The sequence below is a fragment of the Lutra lutra genome, chromosome 8 (assembly GCF_902655055.1).
Source record: "Lutra lutra chromosome 8, mLutLut1.2, whole genome shotgun sequence".
NCBI classification, from domain to species: Eukaryota; Metazoa; Chordata; class Mammalia; order Carnivora; family Mustelidae; genus Lutra; species Lutra lutra.
Window position 1 is genome coordinate 6,327,869 of NC_062285.1, and position 21,303 is coordinate 6,349,171.

The window sequence follows — 21,303 nt, forward strand, 5'->3', positions numbered from 1 at the left end:
TGCAGTCAGAGTAAACGCATTCATTTACGCAAACACAGCTAATCATTCTCGATGTTAAAAAACAGAGTTCCTGGCTCTTGAAGATGATTCGCAAAACTGATTATCTACTGAGAGATAATAGAAAATCCACTCTGGTTTGAACGATGCATTCCTGCCTTTGCAAAGCTCTAGGGCATCATTCACACCTCACAATTACTGGATCAAGAATGATGTTATTCCTGAAATCAGGAGGGATTACTAAATCCTCAGTGCATTCACAAACACGCCTGTCACACTCAAGAAATACTGTTTATTTAAATGTCCGGGAGTCCAGTTAAATTGCTTATAGAAAACCTTTCATTTAACAAAGACGGGCAATGTCCTTCCCATCTACACCTGTCGCTACACATTTTATTTTTGCCCTGAAGTGGTTTTATATTGATCAGAAGTAAAACGCCATTCATTTTACTGGAGGATGTCTTACCAGCCTACCTTAATAATCGCTCTTCAGGGAACCTTATTTTTGGTGGAATGACAATGTAAAAGAGATTATGTGTACATCTACTTCTGTTCTCCATCAGCTTTGTTCTCTCCAGAACCCAGGAGCTCCTGCCCTCGCCCATGACCACTCAGGCACTCTGCACTGAGAATAACTTGCTTTGGCGTGTGATGTCGAGCATAGCATACTGCAAATACCTGTGAGCACTTTCTTGTATTACCATCTTCCCCTCACAGCAGACTATGGGAGAGTGTCCATCCTACAGCAAGGAAACTAAGACACAGAGAGGTTAAGTTATCCAAGCAAGGACACAGAGCTCACCAGAGAAGCCAGATTCAAACCCAAGTGGTCTGACCACATCCATGCTTAGCTTCGGCTTACAGACCAGACTGGGAAGCAAAGGCCATAAAGGATCTTTTATTTACCCATCATTCATCAGTAAACAAACAAATAAAACTTTCACAGCTTATGGGCTCCTAAAATTTTATTTCAGAGACAGATATTACCAGGTTAAAAGGCAACAGCTATTAATACTGATTATTTACTTAACCTCCAAACTTTTGCAGTTAATTCCTAATACCTTTCCAATGGCGTGTTAAAAAAAAAAAGTGTCAGAGAATTGCGACACTAAAAGTTACCCCCAGCATGTCCATATACGGTCTTCATCAGAAATCAACAAGTGGGGGCGCCTGGGTGGCTCAGTGGGTTAAGCCGCTGCCTTCGGCTCAGGTCATGATCTCAGGGTCCTGGGATCGAGTCCCACATCGGGCTCTCTGCTCAGCAAGAAGCCTGCTTCCCTCTCTCTCTCTCTCTCTCTGCCTTTCTCTCTACTTGTGATCTCTCTCTGTCAAATGAATAAATAAAATCTTTAAAAAAAAAAAAAAAGAAATCAACAAGTGATTGAGACTGCTTTCGCGTGTTTTTGAAGCCAACAAAGATTTAAGAACCGTGTGCAGCAAAATGACTACCGGGCCTTGTAAGCAGGCTATCCTTCATCGATAACCATCTTCTCACATTATCAACGTTAACCCAGACAGGTTAATCTGATAAACGTGGTTCAGCCAGTCCATGTTCCCGGCTGCAAAGGGCACACGCATCTCAACCCATCAGGAGTATTTTAAATACCACGGGTCACGCATTAATGTACACGGAATGAAGAGCAAGCTGGGGATGTAGTCCTGATGCTGAGAAGCTTGACATTTACTTAGAAAATGACCAAGGAGGGATAAATACAAAGTGTCAGGCTGGAAAAGGAAGTGTGGACAAACCATGGTGTCTCTGGCTGTTTGGCTTCCCAGACCCCGCTGATGTCTCATTCTACTTCACCAGAGAGGCAGAGGTCAAGGAGATCGGACGACCTCGGGGCATCCCCCCCACCAGGTGCAGGGGTCAACATCAGCCCCTGCTGCGGTCCCTGCCTTAGAAGGGACTGCCGTGCCTGGAAAAGGTCCCAGCGGCTTCTGGAAGAATCAAACTCAGCTACTGAAGAAACACCAGTGCACAGGGCAGTCTCCCTGTTAGTCATCCGGGAGGAAGCAGCACGCCAAACATCTCTGGCAGAGTGAGAAAGCTTCAGGGTGAGCAGCGAAGCCCTTTATAAAACAGACAAGCAGCCCTGAGTATTAATCTACAGGAGGAGATGAAGCATAGACCCAGCAGGACACAGGAGAAAGCGGAGACGGGAAAGATGGAACTCTCCACCGTTTTCGGTGCCCCTCGTGGGCCACATTCCTCCTTGAGCCTGACTCATCTCTCTGCATTTACTTTAGGGGCTGGAGGAGCAGCAGGTTATGCCCAGGAGGTTATGTGCTGTGTGGCCATCACCAACTCCTAAAATAGCTGATGCTCCTTCCCACCCTGCCTCACTGGAGAAACACACCTCGCATGATAGGACGGTATAAGAATGGGGCCCCGGGGAGAATGGGTTCAAGCTAATTAACACAATACAATTAAAATGCACTTGGTGAGGATTTCAGTGTGAGAAAAGCAGTGCTGGGGCGCCTGGGTGGCTCAGTGGGTTAAGCCTCTGCCTTCGGCTCAAGTCATGATCCCAGGGTCCTGGGATCGAGCGCCGCATTGGGCTCCCTGCTCATCAGGGAGCCTGCTTCCTCCTCTCTCTCTGTGATCTCTGTCAAATAAATAAATTTAAAAAAAGAAAAGAAAAGCAGTGCTCCCCCCTCCCTCATGTGGAAACCAGACTCCTAACCCAAGCTCCACCATCAAACACTACAGAACATTTTCCAGGGGTGGTCATACGAGCCTCGGCCTTTAATTCTTTGCTTCTCCTTTTTGCTTATGTTGATCTGAAATAAAATGGGCAAATAACCAGATAGGCAATTTGCCAAATTGCCCCCCCCTCGGCATTTTTTTAAGCACCAAAACCTTTTTTTTTTTTTAAAGTAGGCTCCACGCTCAGCTTAGAGCCCAGTGGAGGCTCACACTTACCACCCCGAGATCGAGACCTGAGCTGAGATCAACAGTCAGACGCTTGACTGAGCCCCCCAGGCACCCCGAGTTCCCCCATCTCTTACTGTCTCAAACAGAGATACTGCATGGTATACTTCTACTCAGTTCCAGCAAGGTACTTTTTTGGTCCACAGGGTACTCAAACGTTGCACATGCATCGTTTCAAAGGCCTCAATTAATTTGCATAATTTCTAAGAATAGGCTTCAGAGAAGTCAGGAAGGTTTTAATTAGTATTACATTCAAATTGATATATAATGAACTATATGCTTTAACGCCTTTACTCCTATCAGCATGAGATGTGCTAAAAAAAAATCTGGTGTAATTTATCATATTGTTCCTCTTTTTGTTCTACACGAGATCTAGCGCTCATACGTTCACTAGAAAATTACTCTCATTATCTTAGTTTCATCTAAAAACGGACATGAGGATGCTAGCATTTATTAAATCAATAGCATTATTACGTTTTAATTCCACTGCCCTGAATTAAATTTAGCCAATGAAATATTTATAACGAAAATGTAATAAAAAATCTGTACGCTGAACACTAATCAGCATTTCCATTCTTTACTTACAGCTGTAAATAGTGGTTTTATCTACGAGTCACACAGTAAATCAAGTTAAAAAATCGTAATGAGAAAATGTAGTACCATATATACTTCAACCTGAACCACAAGATTTATAACAGGTAACTAGAGGAAGACTTATTTCATAGTAAGTCCAAAAACTGGTACACCAGGTTTAAAAAAATAAAAATAAAAATGAAGCAGAGCACAGAGAATGCCTTTCATTGATTACCATTTAGCACATAAAAGCATTTGTAAGTGGCAAGAAATTCAGGTTTACTCACAGCAGCACTATGGGAAAAACCACGGCTGATTTTGTGTGTGTGGGTAAATGGTGATTACATTCCCGCACTTAGTTCATCCTCTCCCTGATAAAGCCTGGGCATCTCTTCCCGTTCCTATGACAACGCTCGGGGGAGGGGCTGGGACAGGGCAGTCCCGGCGCCCTGGGCCTAGGAAGAGCATGCTGGCCACTCTGGTTGGGGAGTCCAAGCTTCACACCCCAGGGATGGAACGCGGCTGACACACTGTTGGGTGCCCCTTCTGCTGCCAACCCCGATGCAACCCAAAGTTTGTCCTGCAAATTAGGACCACGGCCCAGATTGGTCCCCACTCGGGAGGACACCACCCTTTGGAGACAGAAAGAAAAGCGGGTAATGAGCACAACCCTTCCTCAAAGCAGGCTGATGTTGTGCTCCGAGCCTTCTCGACACAGACGAGCGTTGGCTCCTCTGAACGCTGTTCTGATGCAGGTGGGGAAGATCCCGCCACTGGACACGCCAACGGCCAGGCCGCCTGGCACGGACCTAGTAATGGTTCAAAGTCTCCAGCACCTTCCTCACAACCTTGCTGTCCTGACTGCTACGGTACACCTGTTCCAGGGGAGGAAAGTATTCATTCACTGGGCTAAGTCTTCTCCACCTGGCACTGCCGGCCTTTGGGGGCCGATCATTGTTTGCTGGGGGCGCTGTCCTCAGCACTACGGGACGGTCCTCTACCTCTCTGGCCTCCAGCCACGGAGGCACCCGCACCCACCGCAGGCTCCCAGGTGTGGCCACTGAACCACCTCCAGATGCTCCACACGCCCCTGATGGGCAAATCCTCCCCTCCAGAGAGGACCCCTATATGTGTGGGCTCTTTCCTCTTCACTGCCCATGAGCCTCCTTGGTCCCCTGTGCCTCTGTCTCCAACATTTAGCCAACCCGGCAGCTCTCCGCATCTCTTGGGTTTGAGGAGTCCTGCAGACCATCCCTGGAAATCCGGACAGGGCATCTGGGCCAGTCTACACAGCAGACCCAGTGTCACTACTTACCCTCCCCCAGGCCACCACGCTGAACATCCAGCGTATGACATGAGAAGATGCCGCGATGGAAGAGAAAACACACACCATACCCGCACAGATACTCTGTGTATAATACAGTGATGACAAATGACTCGGGGACTCATTAACCTGCCTGCCTCCCCCGACAGCAGCAAGGGGTCTGTTATTTTTGAGTAGTAAACTCTCACTTCAAACCCACAGACGAGTCACCTAGCGGGTACTGATCCCTGAGGCCACCTTAACATGGCCAGGCCAGAAAACCCTACTCGAACTGGCATACGCCGTAAGGAAATCTGTTATGTCCCACAACACGTTGTTCCACTCAAGGCTGCTGGTCAAGGGGGCAAGCATCCATGCCATACACGGCCCGGATTCATTCCGTCCTTCTCCATGCTCTGGGAACCTCCTCCCTCAGTCAGCTCTCCTCGGGGCCTGAAGGTGGCTGTGGGGTCCCAGGGTCCTCAGCCAGGTCGGATAACGTGCAGAGGAAGAAGAGAGAGCCATCCCTCCCCCACGCCTCCTCTGAAAAGCCAGGTCACCTATGCTACAAACCACGCAGCTGGCTTCCTCAAATACTGCTGACCCGGACTGGTCACAGGCCTCTTCCCAAGCCAGTTGCACTCAAGGGAAACGGGGCCCCTCCTACCGGCCCACACCAGGTGCGGAGTGCAGGCGTTTGAAAGAAATGGGGGCACTTGTTAACTGTGACAATAAAAGATCATCCTGCCCTAAAACCAACACGGGGCGCCTGGGAGGCTCAGTCAGTTAAGCACCTGCCTTCAGCTCAGGTCATGATCTCAAGGTCCTGGGATCGAGACCCCACATCAGGCTTCCTGCTCAGTGGGGAGACTACTGCTCCCTCTCTCTCTTCCCCTCCACCTGCTTGTGCTCTCTCCCTCTCTCTCTCTCACTTTCTCACTCTCTCAAATAAAAAAAATCTCTTAAAAATAAAAAAAAATAAAAGCCAGCCGAGCCTCTGTCAGAGGTGACTTAATAAGGAGGGTCACTCAGCAGACTCCAGCTGACCTGATACTTTGATAGGCAGATCCCACACACTCTTGGGATTTATTTTCTCATCCTTCATTGCAATAATACTCACTGGGCTCAGCCTCTAAACACCCGTGTTCACTTCTAAAGAAAAAGAACTCGGCCCTGGGATGCTAATAGGTCTCTGTGTGCATGCTGGGTCCACCACGGGCTCCCGGCACAGGGCAGGACAGGGGATCGACCTCTCTGAGTCTGAAGACTCCCCAAGGGTCCCAAAAGCCCAAGGACACCCACCACGTCACGCTGCTGTGCAGATAATGTCCCAGCACGTGAAGAGGGCCTGGGGCCATTTCTCCCACCCTGTGGGGCTCAGTAATCAGAACTCTCATCGGGAACGAGCTCCCATGGGAGCACGACACCCCCATTCATGCGAAGTCTCCCCAGCTTTACCAGCGCTTTTCATCCTGCGCCTCTGTACCACACCTGATGGGTCTGAAAGGATGTCTATATATTCCAGAGATACTCCAAAGCGGTGCGACTCACCACACAAGAACAAGGGTCTGTGACACTTCCTGGCCTGGCCTGGCTCCCCTCCTGGCCCCCCACAGGCACACCCGCAGCCTCTCAGAATCATCGGCAGCTCAGGAACAACTGAGGTCCAGCGAACGGACCCATGTGTACAAAATCGCAATCGAGAGGACGAAGGTTTCGGAACTCCTTTGCAGACTGGAGTTAAGTACGCACGCACGTAGGGAACTTGAGGAAAATCAAGACGCCAGAAGCAAGAATCAGTCCCGCTGGGACGGAAGAATCTCACTGGCAACCCCACACGGGGCATCTTGGTAGATATGAACAAGCTTTAAGCCGAGTCTCTACTATTTTAAACTTATCCTTTCCTCTTTTTCTTTTTAAGATTTTTTTTTTTATTTGACAGACAGAGTCCTTTCCTCTTCCTCAATGTTAAATGCAGCCTTACATATTCATGTAAAAGTTTATCTGATTTGTTTATCCTGGTTCTACGTGGGGCTGGAGACAATACTAGAGGCGGATTTTCATCTTGATTTCATGCCATCAAGAGAGGGTGACTCAGGATGGATGGCCGTCCAAGCACGTGTCATCCCACCCACGATACACACAAACCCCCTCCCGCCGCCTTTCTCAAGGCAGGACGGAGCTCAGGAACAGCTGGGGGCTCCCGGCACTGAACCAGAAGTGTGCTGGATGCTCCTTTTCCATCAGCTCATAAACCCCCAAAGGAAAGCATTTAGACACCTCCATACACTGGTCTCCCTTTTGGAGATACTGCGATTTGCAGGTGCCTGTTTAAAAAAGGCATGTGCAGATTAAAAATCCAATCTAACCAGGGCCCCGGCGGAGGGGGGGGGTTCATTTGGTGGAGCATCCGACTCTTGATTCTGGTTCAGGTCACGATCTCAGGGTCGTGAGATCGAGCCCTGTGTCGGGTTCTGCCCTGAACATGGAGCCTGCTGGAGATTCTCTCTCTCGTTCTGCCCCTCCTGCACTTGCGTGCTCCCTTTCTCTCTCAGTAAACGAATTCAAAATATTTAAAAAAAAAAAAAAAGTCCAACCTAACTTACAAAGGATCTCTGTGTGTTTTTAGTGGAAAAAAACAGCCTCTGTACAATTTTATTGTGCCCCATTACCAAGTCCCTTATAGAAGAAACAAGTAGAATCACTTCTTCATTGTTCTGATTAACAGAGAGGGACATGGAAAATCTGAACAAAATAAAAATATGATGTGACAATCACTTTGAAATGTTTCTATCTCAGAGAGCTCCGCTGGGCCCCTGCCCCACACCCCAACCCCAATCACGCTGAGTCCACGCTCGTGTCATCCTGCCTTCCCCGAAACCACAGTGACTGGCGGGAGCGAGACTAATCAGTGGCCAACAGAAGCCATTTGGGAATGAGAACTCAGGCAGCAGGTAAGGGAAAGCTGACTCTATTCTTAAATTCTTGCTGTGCAGAGCTAACAGCGAGTGCTACCAGGCCGACCGCAGGCAGCAGCGTCTGGGCCCTCGCGAACGTGCCGTGGTTAGCCCCAACTCCGAAGACACAGGCTCTGTGCTGTTTGCAGTTACCTTCATCATCTGACCAAAGTTGCCCTCTTCAGTGTGTCTCTCCCAAGACTGTCTCCAGCGCTCATAATAAACGAGATGGCCCCCATCGTCCTCTTGCCATTCCACAATTCACCCACCACGGGCAATGAACCCGGAGCACACGAGGAACCGCCACCAACGGACCCTCCCTCGCGTCTCTACACATCAGGAAGGCCTGACCTTCCCCGCCGTCCAGCACCCCGCAGAGGCTTGTCTTCAAACACCTCTCCAAAATCTTGAATGCCACAGGAATGGCTACGGAGGGACATCGCACGTGCCAGGCAGAGCCTTCCCACCCAGGTGTGTGGTGAGCCCAGGACGGGTGGGATCCCAGGGGGTGAGCCGTCCCTCTGATGCCAAAATGACCCCCCACCCTGTCAAAAACAGCCCTTCTTGAAAAAGAGCATTTGAGTTTAACTTGATGAGACCCTTTAGTTGCTAAATTGTCTGGTATCAGACACCGTGCCATGTGGGACAGGGAACATCATGCCAAAGAAATGAAGGGTTGGCCCCACACAGGGGGCCCACAGCAAATTTCTCTGAGAATCTAAGTGTCCCCCCGAAGGCCAAACTTAGCTGTGAGAGGGATTTTTGTTGTTGTTGCTGGATTTAGCCGCGGAACGAGAGGAAAAGAAATCAGTCACCATAGAAACCACATCGCCATCCACCGTCAGGGAACAGCTCCCAGGCCTTCCCACCCCTTCAGCGGCAGCAGATGGAAGAAGAAAGAAGAGCTCTTCTCCCTTTGCCACACTTAATATTCTCTCTCCGGCCTCTCACCTAGGTCTCCGAACCTCAAACACAGAAGAGCTTCCGTCCGACGGGTTAAATCGACATTCACACCGACAGGTACATATCTCAAAGCTGAAGGGAGCTGAAGAAATCACAGGCCGGGGAGTCTTCAAGGCAGCAGGAGTGTGCCCGGATGCTCTTCGCGGGGAGGACGGTACGTGCCTGGAATGTCTCCCTCTCTTGGTCCATTTGCTCATGTTGGAAACACGACTACTAACCGTGGCTGCGGGTGGCACCTTTCTTGGCTCAGCGCTAACCACCAGAGAGAGCGAGCCGCAACAAAGAAATTGTGATAGGCACCACTTGAGATGGGACCAAAGCCACCCAGCTTGTCACATGGCCATTTTGAGAGCCCTTTATGAACACCTTCGAGGGCGTCCTTTAAGGAAAATAAGTGTACACAGAGGCTGGGATCCTTTTAACCCAGGCTTCTGTCAAAGACAACAGATACCAGGAGACCTGGTGTTTTTTCCAAGCATTGGACCAAGGACTCTCTTCTAATCTGCTGTGAGTCCTGATGAAGGAAAAGCAGCAGCTACCACGACCTCAGCTTCCCGGGCCCCCACAGCAGCCACAGATACCGATAGGGAACTGGCAATAAGGGGACAGATTGTGGCTGGAGTTTTGGGCGTCCCTCTCCCATGGAAAAACACATCCTGGGTGCCTGGGTGGCTCAGTTGGTTAGGCGACTGCCTTTGGCTCAGGTCACGATCCTGGAGTTCTAGGATCGAGTCCCACATCGAGCCTCCAGCTCCATGGAGAGTCTGCTTCTCCCTCTGACCTTCTCCTCTCTCTCAAATAAATAAAAATCTTTAAAAAAAAAAAAAAGAAAAAGAAAAACACATCTCTCCTCAGCTTCTGATAAAAACGAAAATAATCCAGAATTATTGGCTGTCACCACCCAAACACATCTCATCTATGCAGTTTTGGTGTGTATCTAAGGAACGTGGATGGGACACTGGGAAAGATAAGCCCTACGGTGGAACAACAGAGACCCAGAAGGCAGAACACAGTCACTCCAGGCCAGCTCCTGGCCAACAAGACAGTGGAGGACATTCCTCAAGCTCCCGGTTATCTACACCGATCTCTTTCATGAGCAAACGATACAGGACACGCAGCACCTTACAAAGAGATTTTGTAAGGTGAGGTAGGGAGGGCCAGACACTCTGAAAAGAAAACAAGCCCACACACAACCTGGTGAATCCAATCCCTGTCAGCAAGACACACACATGGACATGGCAACCTCACCAGCAACGGGATCCCACGGACGCAGAGATATCTCCTTGACTCCAACGCATCCCGAATATTCTCCTCGGTGCTCTCAGCAGTTTCCACTCAGCCACAGACAGACATGAGTCATCTGAGCTGGTCACGGAAACATCAGCTCCTCAGCCCACCCACCACAGCTCACCGCATCACTGCATTGTTCCGAGACACTCCCACAGGGTCCGCCCCAAGGACTAACACTTGCGACCTCGGAGTCTCCACTCTTCTGAGTCAATCTCCGTACTGACTTCTTCACTAAAACCATTCAAGAATTTTAACTGAGCACTTACACTGTACCAGGCACCGTTCATGGCCCGGAGGACAGAGCTTACGCTCCAGCTAGGGGAAACAGATCCAAAGCTGAAAAGGCAAATGAGTACAGAATACGTGTGGGGATAGGTGTTACGAGAAGCACGGTGATGGAGGAGGACAGGTGGTGGTGGGGAACGCTGCTGCTTACGGTAAGCAGAGGCCTGAACCCAGTGAGGGAAGAGGCTGGGCAGGCCTTTGGTCACGTTCCAGGTGACAGAGCATGACAGCAAAGGCCAGAGCAGGGGCAGCTCTGCGTTGGAGGGGCAGCATCTGCCAGAAGCAGGGGTGCCACACAGGAGGGCCTTGGGCAGCAAGCATATGGGCTAGGAGAGCCCACAGGGAGCAGGACCATGTGGGACCTGGGACAGCACACCCCAAGCCAGAGCAGATGCCCCTGGAGAGTTATAAGAGAAAGAGTCACAGGATCTGAATTTTGTCTCAAAAAAATCTCACTGACCACGAGAAGCAATGACCAGCAGCCAGGGATAGAGTTCTGAAACTCACGCAGCAGTCCAGGACAGAGGGACGGCAGCTTGTCCTGGGGGCTGGGCTGATGGACCAAGAGGAGAGTGACTGAACTTGGGGCAGTCTGTGAGCCTGGAGCCGCCAGGCTTTGTCGACAGACGGAACAGAGGTGTGCGGAAGAGAAGTAACAGCACACCAGGCCAGAGACCGCAGTCCTTGCAGACAGCCTGCCTGCAGGGTTAGTCCTGGGCTGCCCCTTGGGAAGAGGCTTATAAACAGCACTTTACACTGATACAAAGCTCCCCCCACCTACAAGAGTGGCTGCTGTGCCAAGATTGTTTGCACAAACAGTAGGATTTAAATTTCCTTCTGAGAGACTAGGACTTGGGCCCATGCTAGGCAGGGGGTGCCTACATGGCCAGCCCCCAATCAAACCCCGGGCCAGGCCTCTGGTGAGCTCCCTTGGCAGACAACCGTGAGCACACGTTGTCACAGTTGCCCCTGGACACTCCAGAGAGGACCCTTGGAGGCTTCCACATCAGTTTCCAGAGTGCATGCCAGGCTGCTCTTCCTTCTGCTAATTTTGCTTTACAGCATTTTGCTGTCATGGACTAACTATGAGTGTGACCTCTTCTTAGTTCTGGGAGTCCTGGGGCTCACTAACCCTGGGGTTGAGCTGGGGACCTGACGCAGGCACGGAGAAGAGCCAGGCTTCGGGGACGATGCCATGGTTCTGGGCTCAAGTCTGTGTGGCTTACACTTACTGCCACTCTACCGCCAATCTCTAGACAGCTTACTTGGAATTTTCAACACACTTGAGATTTTAAACTTTTTTTTCACAATGGAATGGGAAAAAAAGATATTTGAGCAAGTTCACTTCTTTAAGGGATAAAAATGGATAATGGGCTTTAGTGACATTTCCAGTAACATTCTTTCCTTGCAATTACAAGGTGTGGTCACGAATGAAGTCTGATGGGGAACGGGCTTTTTTTCCCTGGGCTACACATCAGGTTTCCCTTAGGGAAAAATGCTTTATTTCAATTAACTGGCAAACTGGGGACTCTGGCTTCTTACTTGTAGATCCTTTTGATGTATGTAGGAGTCATCACTGAAATGTCCACAACTTAGCACTGGCAGATAAATAGTGTTAGAAATGTAGACTATGGCTTATGAGAATTGCAGAGAATGAAAAGGAACTATGATTAGAGAAGGTTTCTGAATGTCTGAATGTTACATTAATTGGAGCTACACATATTTTCCCATCTCCCTAGACTCCATTTTTTTTGAAGATTTTATTTATTAGATCGCCTGGGTGGCTCAGTGGGCTCTCTGCTCGGTGGGGAGCTTGCTCCCCCCCACCGCCTGTCTCTCTGCCTACTTGTGATTTCTGTCTGTCAAGTAAACAAATAAAATCTTTAAAAAAAAAAAAAGATTTTATTTATTTATTTGACACAGAGAGAGAGAGAGCACAAGTAAGCAGAGCGGCAGGCAGAGGGAGAGAGAGAAGCAGGCTCTCCCCTAAGCAGGGAGCCTGATGTGGGGCTTGATCCCAGGACCCTGGAATCATGAGCTGAGCCGAAGGCAGACGCTTAACCAACTGAGCCACCCAGGCACCCCTCTAGGCCCCATTTTTAAGATTTAACTGAATTCCCCCAAATCCGTGCATCAGATAGTCAGTGCAATTGAAAACTGAAACAGAACAGAAATTGCTGGCCGCTTTCTCCTAGTCTCAACACTTGGACAGTGGGACTTGTCAACAATCAAACGATGGGTTGCAAAGATTGCCTAATGAGTGAAAAAGGAAGCCATGAGACGCCATGCTGATATGCACCATGGTCATCTCTGTAATCTTACCTTTCTTCAGGCATAAACAAGTAGTAATATATGGATTGTCTTAGCAAATCTATCAGGTCCCTTAATAACGAGGCTGGCTTGCAAACAAAAAATTTCTTTTCATTATTTGTTTTTCAATATAATGCATTTTTCTCTTCACTTTCACTTTGTTTGATACCCATTTCACTAGGTTGTCTTCTTTCAAATGAATGGACATTTCTGAAAATCATCTGCATTTTCCAAATTAGGGAAATCAGAATTCCCACTAAACCATGGTACCCAAAAGCCATTCCAAGTGTTCTCTCAAATCAAGGGTAAAGCACAGCAGGAATACTAACAACGAGCTTGTTTTTACATCATTACTGTCCATATTCCTGCACGATGAGGAATCCTGCATGTTAACGCTAGCGGACTATGTTTCTAGACACAGATACACAGATACCAAAGCACAGGTTTGAACACATCCCCAGAGTGACAAACGCCAGAGCTTAATGAGATTCATTCTGTCAAAATACCTATTTTGTCTACTGTGTAAAAATAAAAAAAAAAAGAACTGCTTTGAAATACTGCTCACCTCCAGCCATTAAACATGCATATCTGTCTTGCAACATTGAACACTGTAGAAATTTCCATAACAACACACATCTAGAAGGATTCGTGGCTGAATCCAAGCATATATACCTTTTACCATAATGAAAATAATAGAAATAAGTTTGCCTGCAGAGAAATAGTGATGATCAAACAGTGATAACAGAGGGGGGGAGGAAAAAAAACACCTTAGTTCTATTTTTGTACCCTGCAGAATGCTGTTCAAAAACTTCCAAAAATTTGAGACAAAAAAAACTTGTTTTTTTATTAACATGAAGCAACTATTAAGACCGTCTGAACCTCATCCCGTGCCCCCATGCAATTTCTCTGAGCTTAATTACTCCTGTGTAAGTAGGATAACTCAGTAGAAGGTACTATTATAGTATTTCTTAAATTACTGGATATTCATGGAATGCGGTTGTACTGAGTTGCATAAAGTCCCCTAAACATTTGCATCCACCCAGAACCTGGGAATGTGACCTTATTGAGAAACAAGGCCTTTGCAGGTGCAGTGGAGTTAAACTGAGGTCTACTAGCACAAGCACAGGCCACAGCCTGTGATGGCTGTCCCCATAAGCAGAGGGAAACTGGGACAGGCAAAGAGCAGAGAAAAGGCCACATGGAGGCAGAGACTGGAAGTAAGCTGCCACAACCTAAGAGATCCTAAGGACAGTGGGCCACCACCAGAACCAGGACACACTCCCAGGAAGGCCTCTGCCCGGAGGCTTGGGAGGGAGCATGGCCCTACCGACGGCCCCATTTCCACTTCTAGCCTCCAAAACTATGACCCGGTAAATTCCCATTGCTCTGAGCCACACAGTTTGTGGTTATTTATTACAACAGCCTCAGGATGGTGGTTGTTCTCACGATTCCAAAATACAGCATGTAAACGTCCACGCCCTCTGACGCTCTGATGCGTGGTTATGGTTAAGAGAGTGAAACTGCCCACTTCTTTCCCACTGAATTGAAATAAGAGAGAACAATCATCAAAGTCCCTCACGAGCTTTAAGAACACGTACTTTCCAACTCGACCCATTTTTATTTATGACACGCCCATTCCATCCATCCTGCGAAAACCAGGAAATAGTCAGTATCAACTCTTAGAGGAACTACTGATTATGAACGAAACGCTGAGTGCCGGGAGAACTCTCAGCAGCCTGCCCAAAGAATAGTCAGAATTCTAACAGGAAAACCCAAAAGTGAGGGAAGAAGGTCACATTTTGAAAAATTCAGATGAATGACGAGATCTTGTCAACAGCCTTTTACAGAGAGTAGCTGTTCAATAATGTTTAACGAACTAGTAAATTATTAATTAAAACTGTATCGGGGGGCACCTGGGTGGCTCAGTGGGTTAAGCCTCTGCCTTCGGCTTGGGTCATGATCTCGGAGTTCTGGGATCGAGCCCCACATCGGGCTCTCTGCTCGGCAGGGAGCCTGCTTCCCCCTCTCTCTCTGCCTGCCTCTCTACCTACTTGTGATCTCTGTCAAATAAATAAATAATTTTAAAAAAACTGTATCAGGATTAGTAGCCTCTCTACTTTTCTATCGTAGCATTCCCAGTTCTGAACAGTAAGTCTGTATATCCAGTAACCCACAACTATATTAACTCAAAATATTTTACATCAATGAGTTAAATACACCTAAACAAATCACACATTTGACAGGATTTCTGGCTGCTGCCATGGAGTCTGGTTGAATGGATTCAACACTGATCACAAAAGACGCAGTCCTTGCCCTCCTGAAGCTTCAGTTAGGCAAGAAGACATGGACAGTCCGGCTAAATCAGCTAAAGATGAAACACCACCTTAACAAAGAAGTGGCTCTCCAAGGTTGTCTACACTGACCAGCTCTGCCCTTAGCTTTCTAACCCCGCCTAGTACTCAACAGCCATGGGCAAGGATTTTCAGCCTCCAATAAGAACAACAGGAACCAAAGCAACATGGAGGGAACAAGTTATTCAGGGAAAAAAAGAGAAGACTTTCAAAAATCAGTAATTCCAACAGGACAAACTCATGCGTCCCTGTGGTAAGAAGAGGACGCTGCGAACAGCATTCAGCAAAAACACACCGAAAACACAACCGCACAAGTAAGTTCAGAAAACGTCTCGTAGTGGTGCCAACAGACAAGGAACTGAAAAGCAGAACCGAAAGAGAGTTTGAAAAAAAAAAAAAAAAGAAGAAGTAAAAAGCCAGTCTAGGAATAGCATGTCCACATACTCACTGATCAAAAAAGTGATGGTGGAAGCCATCATTTAAAAAAAGAAACATCCCCAAATTAAAGGCATGAGCTACAGACCCTGGAGTGGTCAGTACGGTGGAAGAAAACTGATGTCCAACCACGGCCATCCACTGCCAACCCGCAGAACAACGGAGGAAGATGCGAGAGTCCGGAGAAGGGAGGGGAAAATGTGGAGTGAGACCTCCAAATTCTTGAGAAAAGTGACAGCGAGCCTAGAATTCTCTACCCAAACCATCAGTGAAGCATGAAGAGAGAACAAAGACAGTCTCACTCGCTCAACATGAGAAGGATCTTGGAGGCTGCCATCTTGAAGATGGCTTCTGCCTTGTACCATCTTCACGACCTGAGGGGAGAAGACCAAGGCAAGGCCGACAGAGACTGTGGCCAGTATTCGTCTCATTCTGATCAAATGCCAAACAAGGTCCCAGTCCCTGCTCTAGGCCCAGCTGCCTGGAGCCGAGGAGAACACTTCATAGAAGATGGTGCCTAGTCCTGGAACAGAGGAAGCTATGAAAGCAGAAAATAGCAGGAACCAACTGGTTCCTACCTGTATTTCTCAGGATGTCCAGTACTTGGAGTTCAGGCTGCAGCTCCGGCAGACAGGTCAGCTCTGATAAACCCTAATTCTCTTAAGACCAGCTCATGACTTGGCTGACTCTAGTCAACTGAGGAAAAGCAAATCCCCTTATTACCCAAACATCACACAGCTATTTTCCCCTCCAAAGAGCGGGAAAAGGCCTCTTCATCTTCTTTTTTTCCTTTTTTAAGATTTTTTTTTTCCTAAGTCATCTCTACACCCAGTGTGGGGCTCGAACCCACAATCCAGAGACCAAGAGTCAGATGTTCCACTGACGGAGCCAGCCAGGCGCCTCAGGAAATGGCCTCTTCTGAAATAACTAGGCTTATATCTGCTTCTTACGTCGTGAAAAGCAAATACACAACACCTTGGAGGACAGACACCGGACGTAACAGTACAAAGAGAAGCAGGGAGTTGATCCCCACAAAAGTGAGGGTGAGGGGTCCCCTCACAGGGGCAGGAGAGCATGTCAGGGAGGGACACGCTTCTGGGGGTAACTCCCAGGTCTAGACGAGAGGTACGAATTTACGCTTTCATCTGTTACTCGTCGAGCTCCTCACAGAATATCCTTCCAAAGAAAATCTATTTTTTCAAGAGTGAGGGACGTGATCTGGTGTACACACTTAAAATACTACGAAGGCCACCACGGAGAGAGTGGACCCCAACTGTCGGGGTCCCCGGCGGGGGGGCGGGGGGAGGGACACACAGACACCATGGAACTGAGTAGGTTATGGAAAACTAAAAGCTGGTTTTATTATTTTTATCATTTCCAGGGGAGGATGTTATCAGGAAAGCAAGAAAGGTAGGAAAGAAGGAAGGAGGGGCGCCTGGGTGGCTCAGTGGATTAAGCCGTTGCCTTCGGCTCAGGTCATGATCTCAGGGTCCTGGGATCAAGCCCCACATTGGGCTCTCTGCTCAGCAGGGAGCCTGCTTCCTCCTCTCTCTCTGCCTGCCTCTCTGCCTGCTTGTGATCTCTCTCTGTCAAATAAATAAATAAAATCTTTAAAAAAAAAAAAAAAAGGAAGGAAGGGAGGGAGGGAGGAAGGGAGAGAGGAGGAAAGAAGTATTGATTGGTCAGCCAAAAAAAAAAAAAAAATTCCCCAGACCTCGTGTCGTTGCCTGCGATCACTACCCCTAGCCGCCCGTCCCATCTAGGCTGTTCCTCAAATTCAGGAGGGTCAAAATGCTGTAAAAGTCACCTACTTGGTAACTTCAGAACATGATTTTATCCCTAGTTGCAAAAAATCATCTTTTTAAGTCCAATTTTGCAAACAAGGACAGTGCAGCTCAAGAAAGTTCACAATTTGCCGTGACGGGCTTCAATTCTGAGGGAGGCCTTCGGGGTAACTGAAATTCAGGAAGCCCATGTCTGCACCCAGACCCTAAACTCTTGGTCCCCGTGGCACATCACACCATCGGCATTTCAGTCCCCGTGGGGACATATGGGGTGGAAACAGGCTCCCTCGGGCCTGGAAAGCCACTTTCCGCCAGCTGACAGCAACCCCGATTGAACGGCCCAAGGACTTGGGGGTCCAGGGAGGCAGAGGACATTTCGGGACTCCCTCTGGCCCACAAGGATCATCCCTGCCCACGGCTTCCATCTATACACAAGTGTCAGGCATCATTTTCAAGTATTAAGAACCCGATGATCTGTTTCAGCTGGGTCCCCCCCCTTTCTGTTGGCGCCTCCCCAGGCCTACAGCCCATCACATACTCACCCCAGCCTCTCGGGCCATCCAGGAAACCGAACCATCAAGAGGAGCATCATTTTCTATTATTTTTACCAAACCAGTACCCGAAATAGACTTGCTATGTGTCCTGTTCCCTTTGTAAGGGGTGAGGGAGTGCAAAGGAGGTGTTCTTATTCTATAATAATACAACGTGCAGAAAAATGGTGAAGCCACGCATTCGTCAGGATCCTGTGATATGAGGAACTCATGGACATGACAAAACAGAGCAAAAGCACAGAGAGAACATTTTAAACATGTGCAGTGCGAGTGGGCAGGTAGCTGTCCCAACAGCGGGAAACGATGGGCTGCGAGACCCTTTCCACGGGAGATCGGGGAGTGTGGAGAAGAGCACGAGTCGCCGGGAGCCGATATCTTACCTTAAATACTTCCATCGGAAGAGGAAACTGGGCGGCATCAGCGAGAGATTTTTCCAGAGCACATTTCCATTCAGATGCCATCTTCAAAGGATAGATTTCTGTATCAACAGCAAACCACATAAGCGTTTAAAGACCAAAATGTTCTGCGGGGATGGTTCTCCCTTGAGTTTTATCTTCCGAGTTCTCAGAGTCGCTCGGTACCGTCGGCGACCGCGAGGATTCGCACCCCGCCCCATGAAAGGCCACCTGCGGACGGGGTTTTCTGATGGGAAAGAGCAAGTTGAGACTCTGCGATCAGAAATGAAGAAGAAAGTTCATGGGGCCCTTCCGGGAACATGTGCGTGCCTTCTGGGGGCTTCCGTCAGTAATTTATTGGCATAAACCACATCAGCCCCATCTTCAGTCGTCGGCGGCCCCAAACTCCACGCATCACCTGGGAAGCAATATCCCCTAATGAAGAACTTATCAGCGGATAAACTTCTAAGCTAGAAACGACTCTCGTCTGGCATTTTCAGTGATCACGGCCTGTTTCCCACTAAATCTCTGAGCGCTCGTAGGCTAAAAATAGCCCGTGTAAGCCAGAAAATTTTTAAAAGGTAAATTAAAATTTACCAACCAAGTTTAATATTTACACTTGAAATGTTGCTAACACGCCACATGTTGTCCATATTTCCCGCCCCGACCCCCACCCGACCCAGGCGGTGGGGTGCAGGGAGAGGGGGGCGGGCAGAGGGATTGACGGAGGGAGGTTACTCTGGCTGAATGCAAAACGGAAAGAAAAAAAAAATTGTGGGGCCTTGTTTCCATTGCCTGCTACGACTGCAGGGGATTTTATGATCTGATCTCAGTGGATTTAAGACCTTATCAAAATAGGATTTGCAGAAGCACTCACTTGAAGGAGATATGTTTATACCTTCCCTTTATCAACCCAGGCTCTTTCAGACAGACAGTGGGGACATGAATATGAATTTAACCACAGTTAAAAGGCAACATTAAACCTCTGGGGCTATATTTTTAATTTCTTGCATGTCTGCTTTTCAGCATGCAGCCGTAGATTCTGATGCCCATGGCTTCCGAACTCACCTTGAGCCTGAAGCTCCTATGTTCCAAGTTTAGGGGTCTTTCCAGACCCCCGTAATTATGATACAGAGAGATGCTGCTGGAAGGAGTCAGGTAATCAAGGCGCAGCCCCCTGGCCGCCCGCGGCCAGCTATGCAAAGTCCCGTAAAGGGTTATTCATGACAAGGGAGGCTCTATTGCGGATGTCGTCTATGATGCTTTTCAGCCTTTTATTTGCACTCTTCTACCTCGGGGGAGTTTTTTTCTTTTCCAATTTGGCATTTCTGTATCAGAACAAGAATGGCATGTGACTTCTCTTAGTAGTTTCTGACATATTTGGGGGAACCCAGTGAGGCCCCGGTTAACAGCTGTACAGAAAATGGATGAATGGTCCCTCCGACATGCACAGGGGGCAGGGGTGCCGAGGGAGAAATCGCTGATCACAGGGTCCCACAAAGGAGGGAAAGGGACCTGTTCACAAATTGTCCCAGGAGTAAGGGGGAGGGGGGTTCAGCTCAGGGGCCCTGGACCAGAATCTCAGTGGAGGGCTCGAGGAGGCAAAGCCCTGTCACCCTGAGGGCAGCAGGTCACAAGAGCCTGGGCTCAGGAAAGAAACAATGCCTGAGAGCCTAGAGTTCCCAGGTAGGTGAGAACAAATTCACCTTCCCAGGAATCTGGAAGCTGTTCAACGGAGAGTTCAGCCTTGGCGTGGTAGCAAAAGGGGAAGCAAGCCACCAGAAAGGACGACGATTGCCCAGGACAAGACAGGAAAGGTGGGTCAAGGCAGGAGAAGGTGCACAGAGCTGGTGCTGAATTCCCACTGTCTGGGGACAGGGGAGCCCCTGAGACAGAGAGGAGGCCAAGAGAAGGGTGGTTCATGAAAAACTACGCAAGACCAGAGCGAAAGTAAGACCAGCTGGCCAGAGCTGGAGCCCAACTCCCAGAACTGAGCCAGGTGACTCAGTGACATACAGAGCCCCATAGGGACACTCGCTTCCCTTCCTGACACCTGTGTCTATAAGCACCTGGCAGGGCAGGCCTGGGGGTCCTCTGTATCATCCCCGAAAGGTGAGCCCCCATCCTCCAGGTGCCATCTCCCTCCCAGCAAACCAGAAGCTCGGGGCTACAGATGAACACTGCTGTCCCCCCAAAGTCATTAAGTTGAAATCCTAACCCCCAAAGTGATGCTTAGGAGCGGGGGGCTTTGGGAGGTCATGAGCGGGGAGTCCCCATGATAGGATTACTGCCCTTACAAAGGAGAGGACAGAGAGTCCCCTTGCCCCCCACCACGTGAAGACTCTGCAAGAAGGCGGCCGTGTGCGGCCCAGGAAGGCGGCCGGGCCCTCAGCAGACATCGGATCTGTGGGAGCCCGCATCTCAGATCTCCAGGTTCCACAGCTGCGTGAGGGAGAAATGCCGCAGGTCAGAAGCCGCCAGGTCTGTGCTATCGATTCTCTGGAGCAGCCTGAACAGACCAAGAAGCCCAGGTTCCACAGGATTTGGATCTCTGTCCTACAATCTTAAGATCCTCTGTCTTCTTTCTGGGGCCATAAAGCCCTGATAATGAATGCAACCCCACGGCAAGGCCTCCCTCTCCTAGAAGGTGAAAATCAAATGCAGGTTTTTCAGGACACTCGGGCACCTGCGAAAGCTAAACACCTAACGTTTCCAATGAGCGGAGAACAACATTCCATGTGTGCGTTTCATTAGCCAGAGAGGCGCCTGGTTACACCGGCAAGTTTATGGACAATAAACAGCGCCATTAAAAGAACATAAACCATTTTCTTAAAATGATTGTGTTGTAGGTAATTTAATAGAGTGTATCATGTTGATTTCTGTTTGCGGGCAAGTAATAAGCAATTAAAATCGGCCCCGATCCGTCTTTAACTAGAAGCCTCAGTGAGCGTGGGGCGATCCCCCTCTGAGCGAGCGTTTGGAGGGCTCTTGCAAAGGCGAGAGCTGCAGAGAGCAGGAGAGGGGCCTGAGACCACCAGCTCGCAGCCTCAGGCTAAATGAAGCCTGGAGGGGCGATCCCCTTTCTTCACGCACCCTACACCGACCACTCCCTCCTTCTCTCCCCGGTGAGCAAAGGCTGGTCTATGGTTGTTAACAGATGGTGGGAAGGCTATG

The 21,303-nt window shown here is 48.8% G+C and overlaps 1 protein-coding gene across 7 annotated transcripts in view; it reads right to left on the bottom strand.

Moving 5' to 3' along the window:
* Positions 1-21,303, bottom strand: part of SFMBT2 (Scm like with four mbt domains 2) — a 224,946-nt gene that overhangs the window by 87,918 nt on the left and 115,725 nt on the right. For all 7 annotated transcript variants that reach the window (XM_047740302.1, XM_047740296.1, XM_047740300.1 and 4 more), the window contains one exon: positions 18,115-18,212. In XM_047740302.1, coding sequence (XP_047596258.1) covers positions 18,115-18,212 — 98 coding nt within the window. The remainder of the gene's footprint in view (positions 1-18,114; positions 18,213-21,303) is intronic.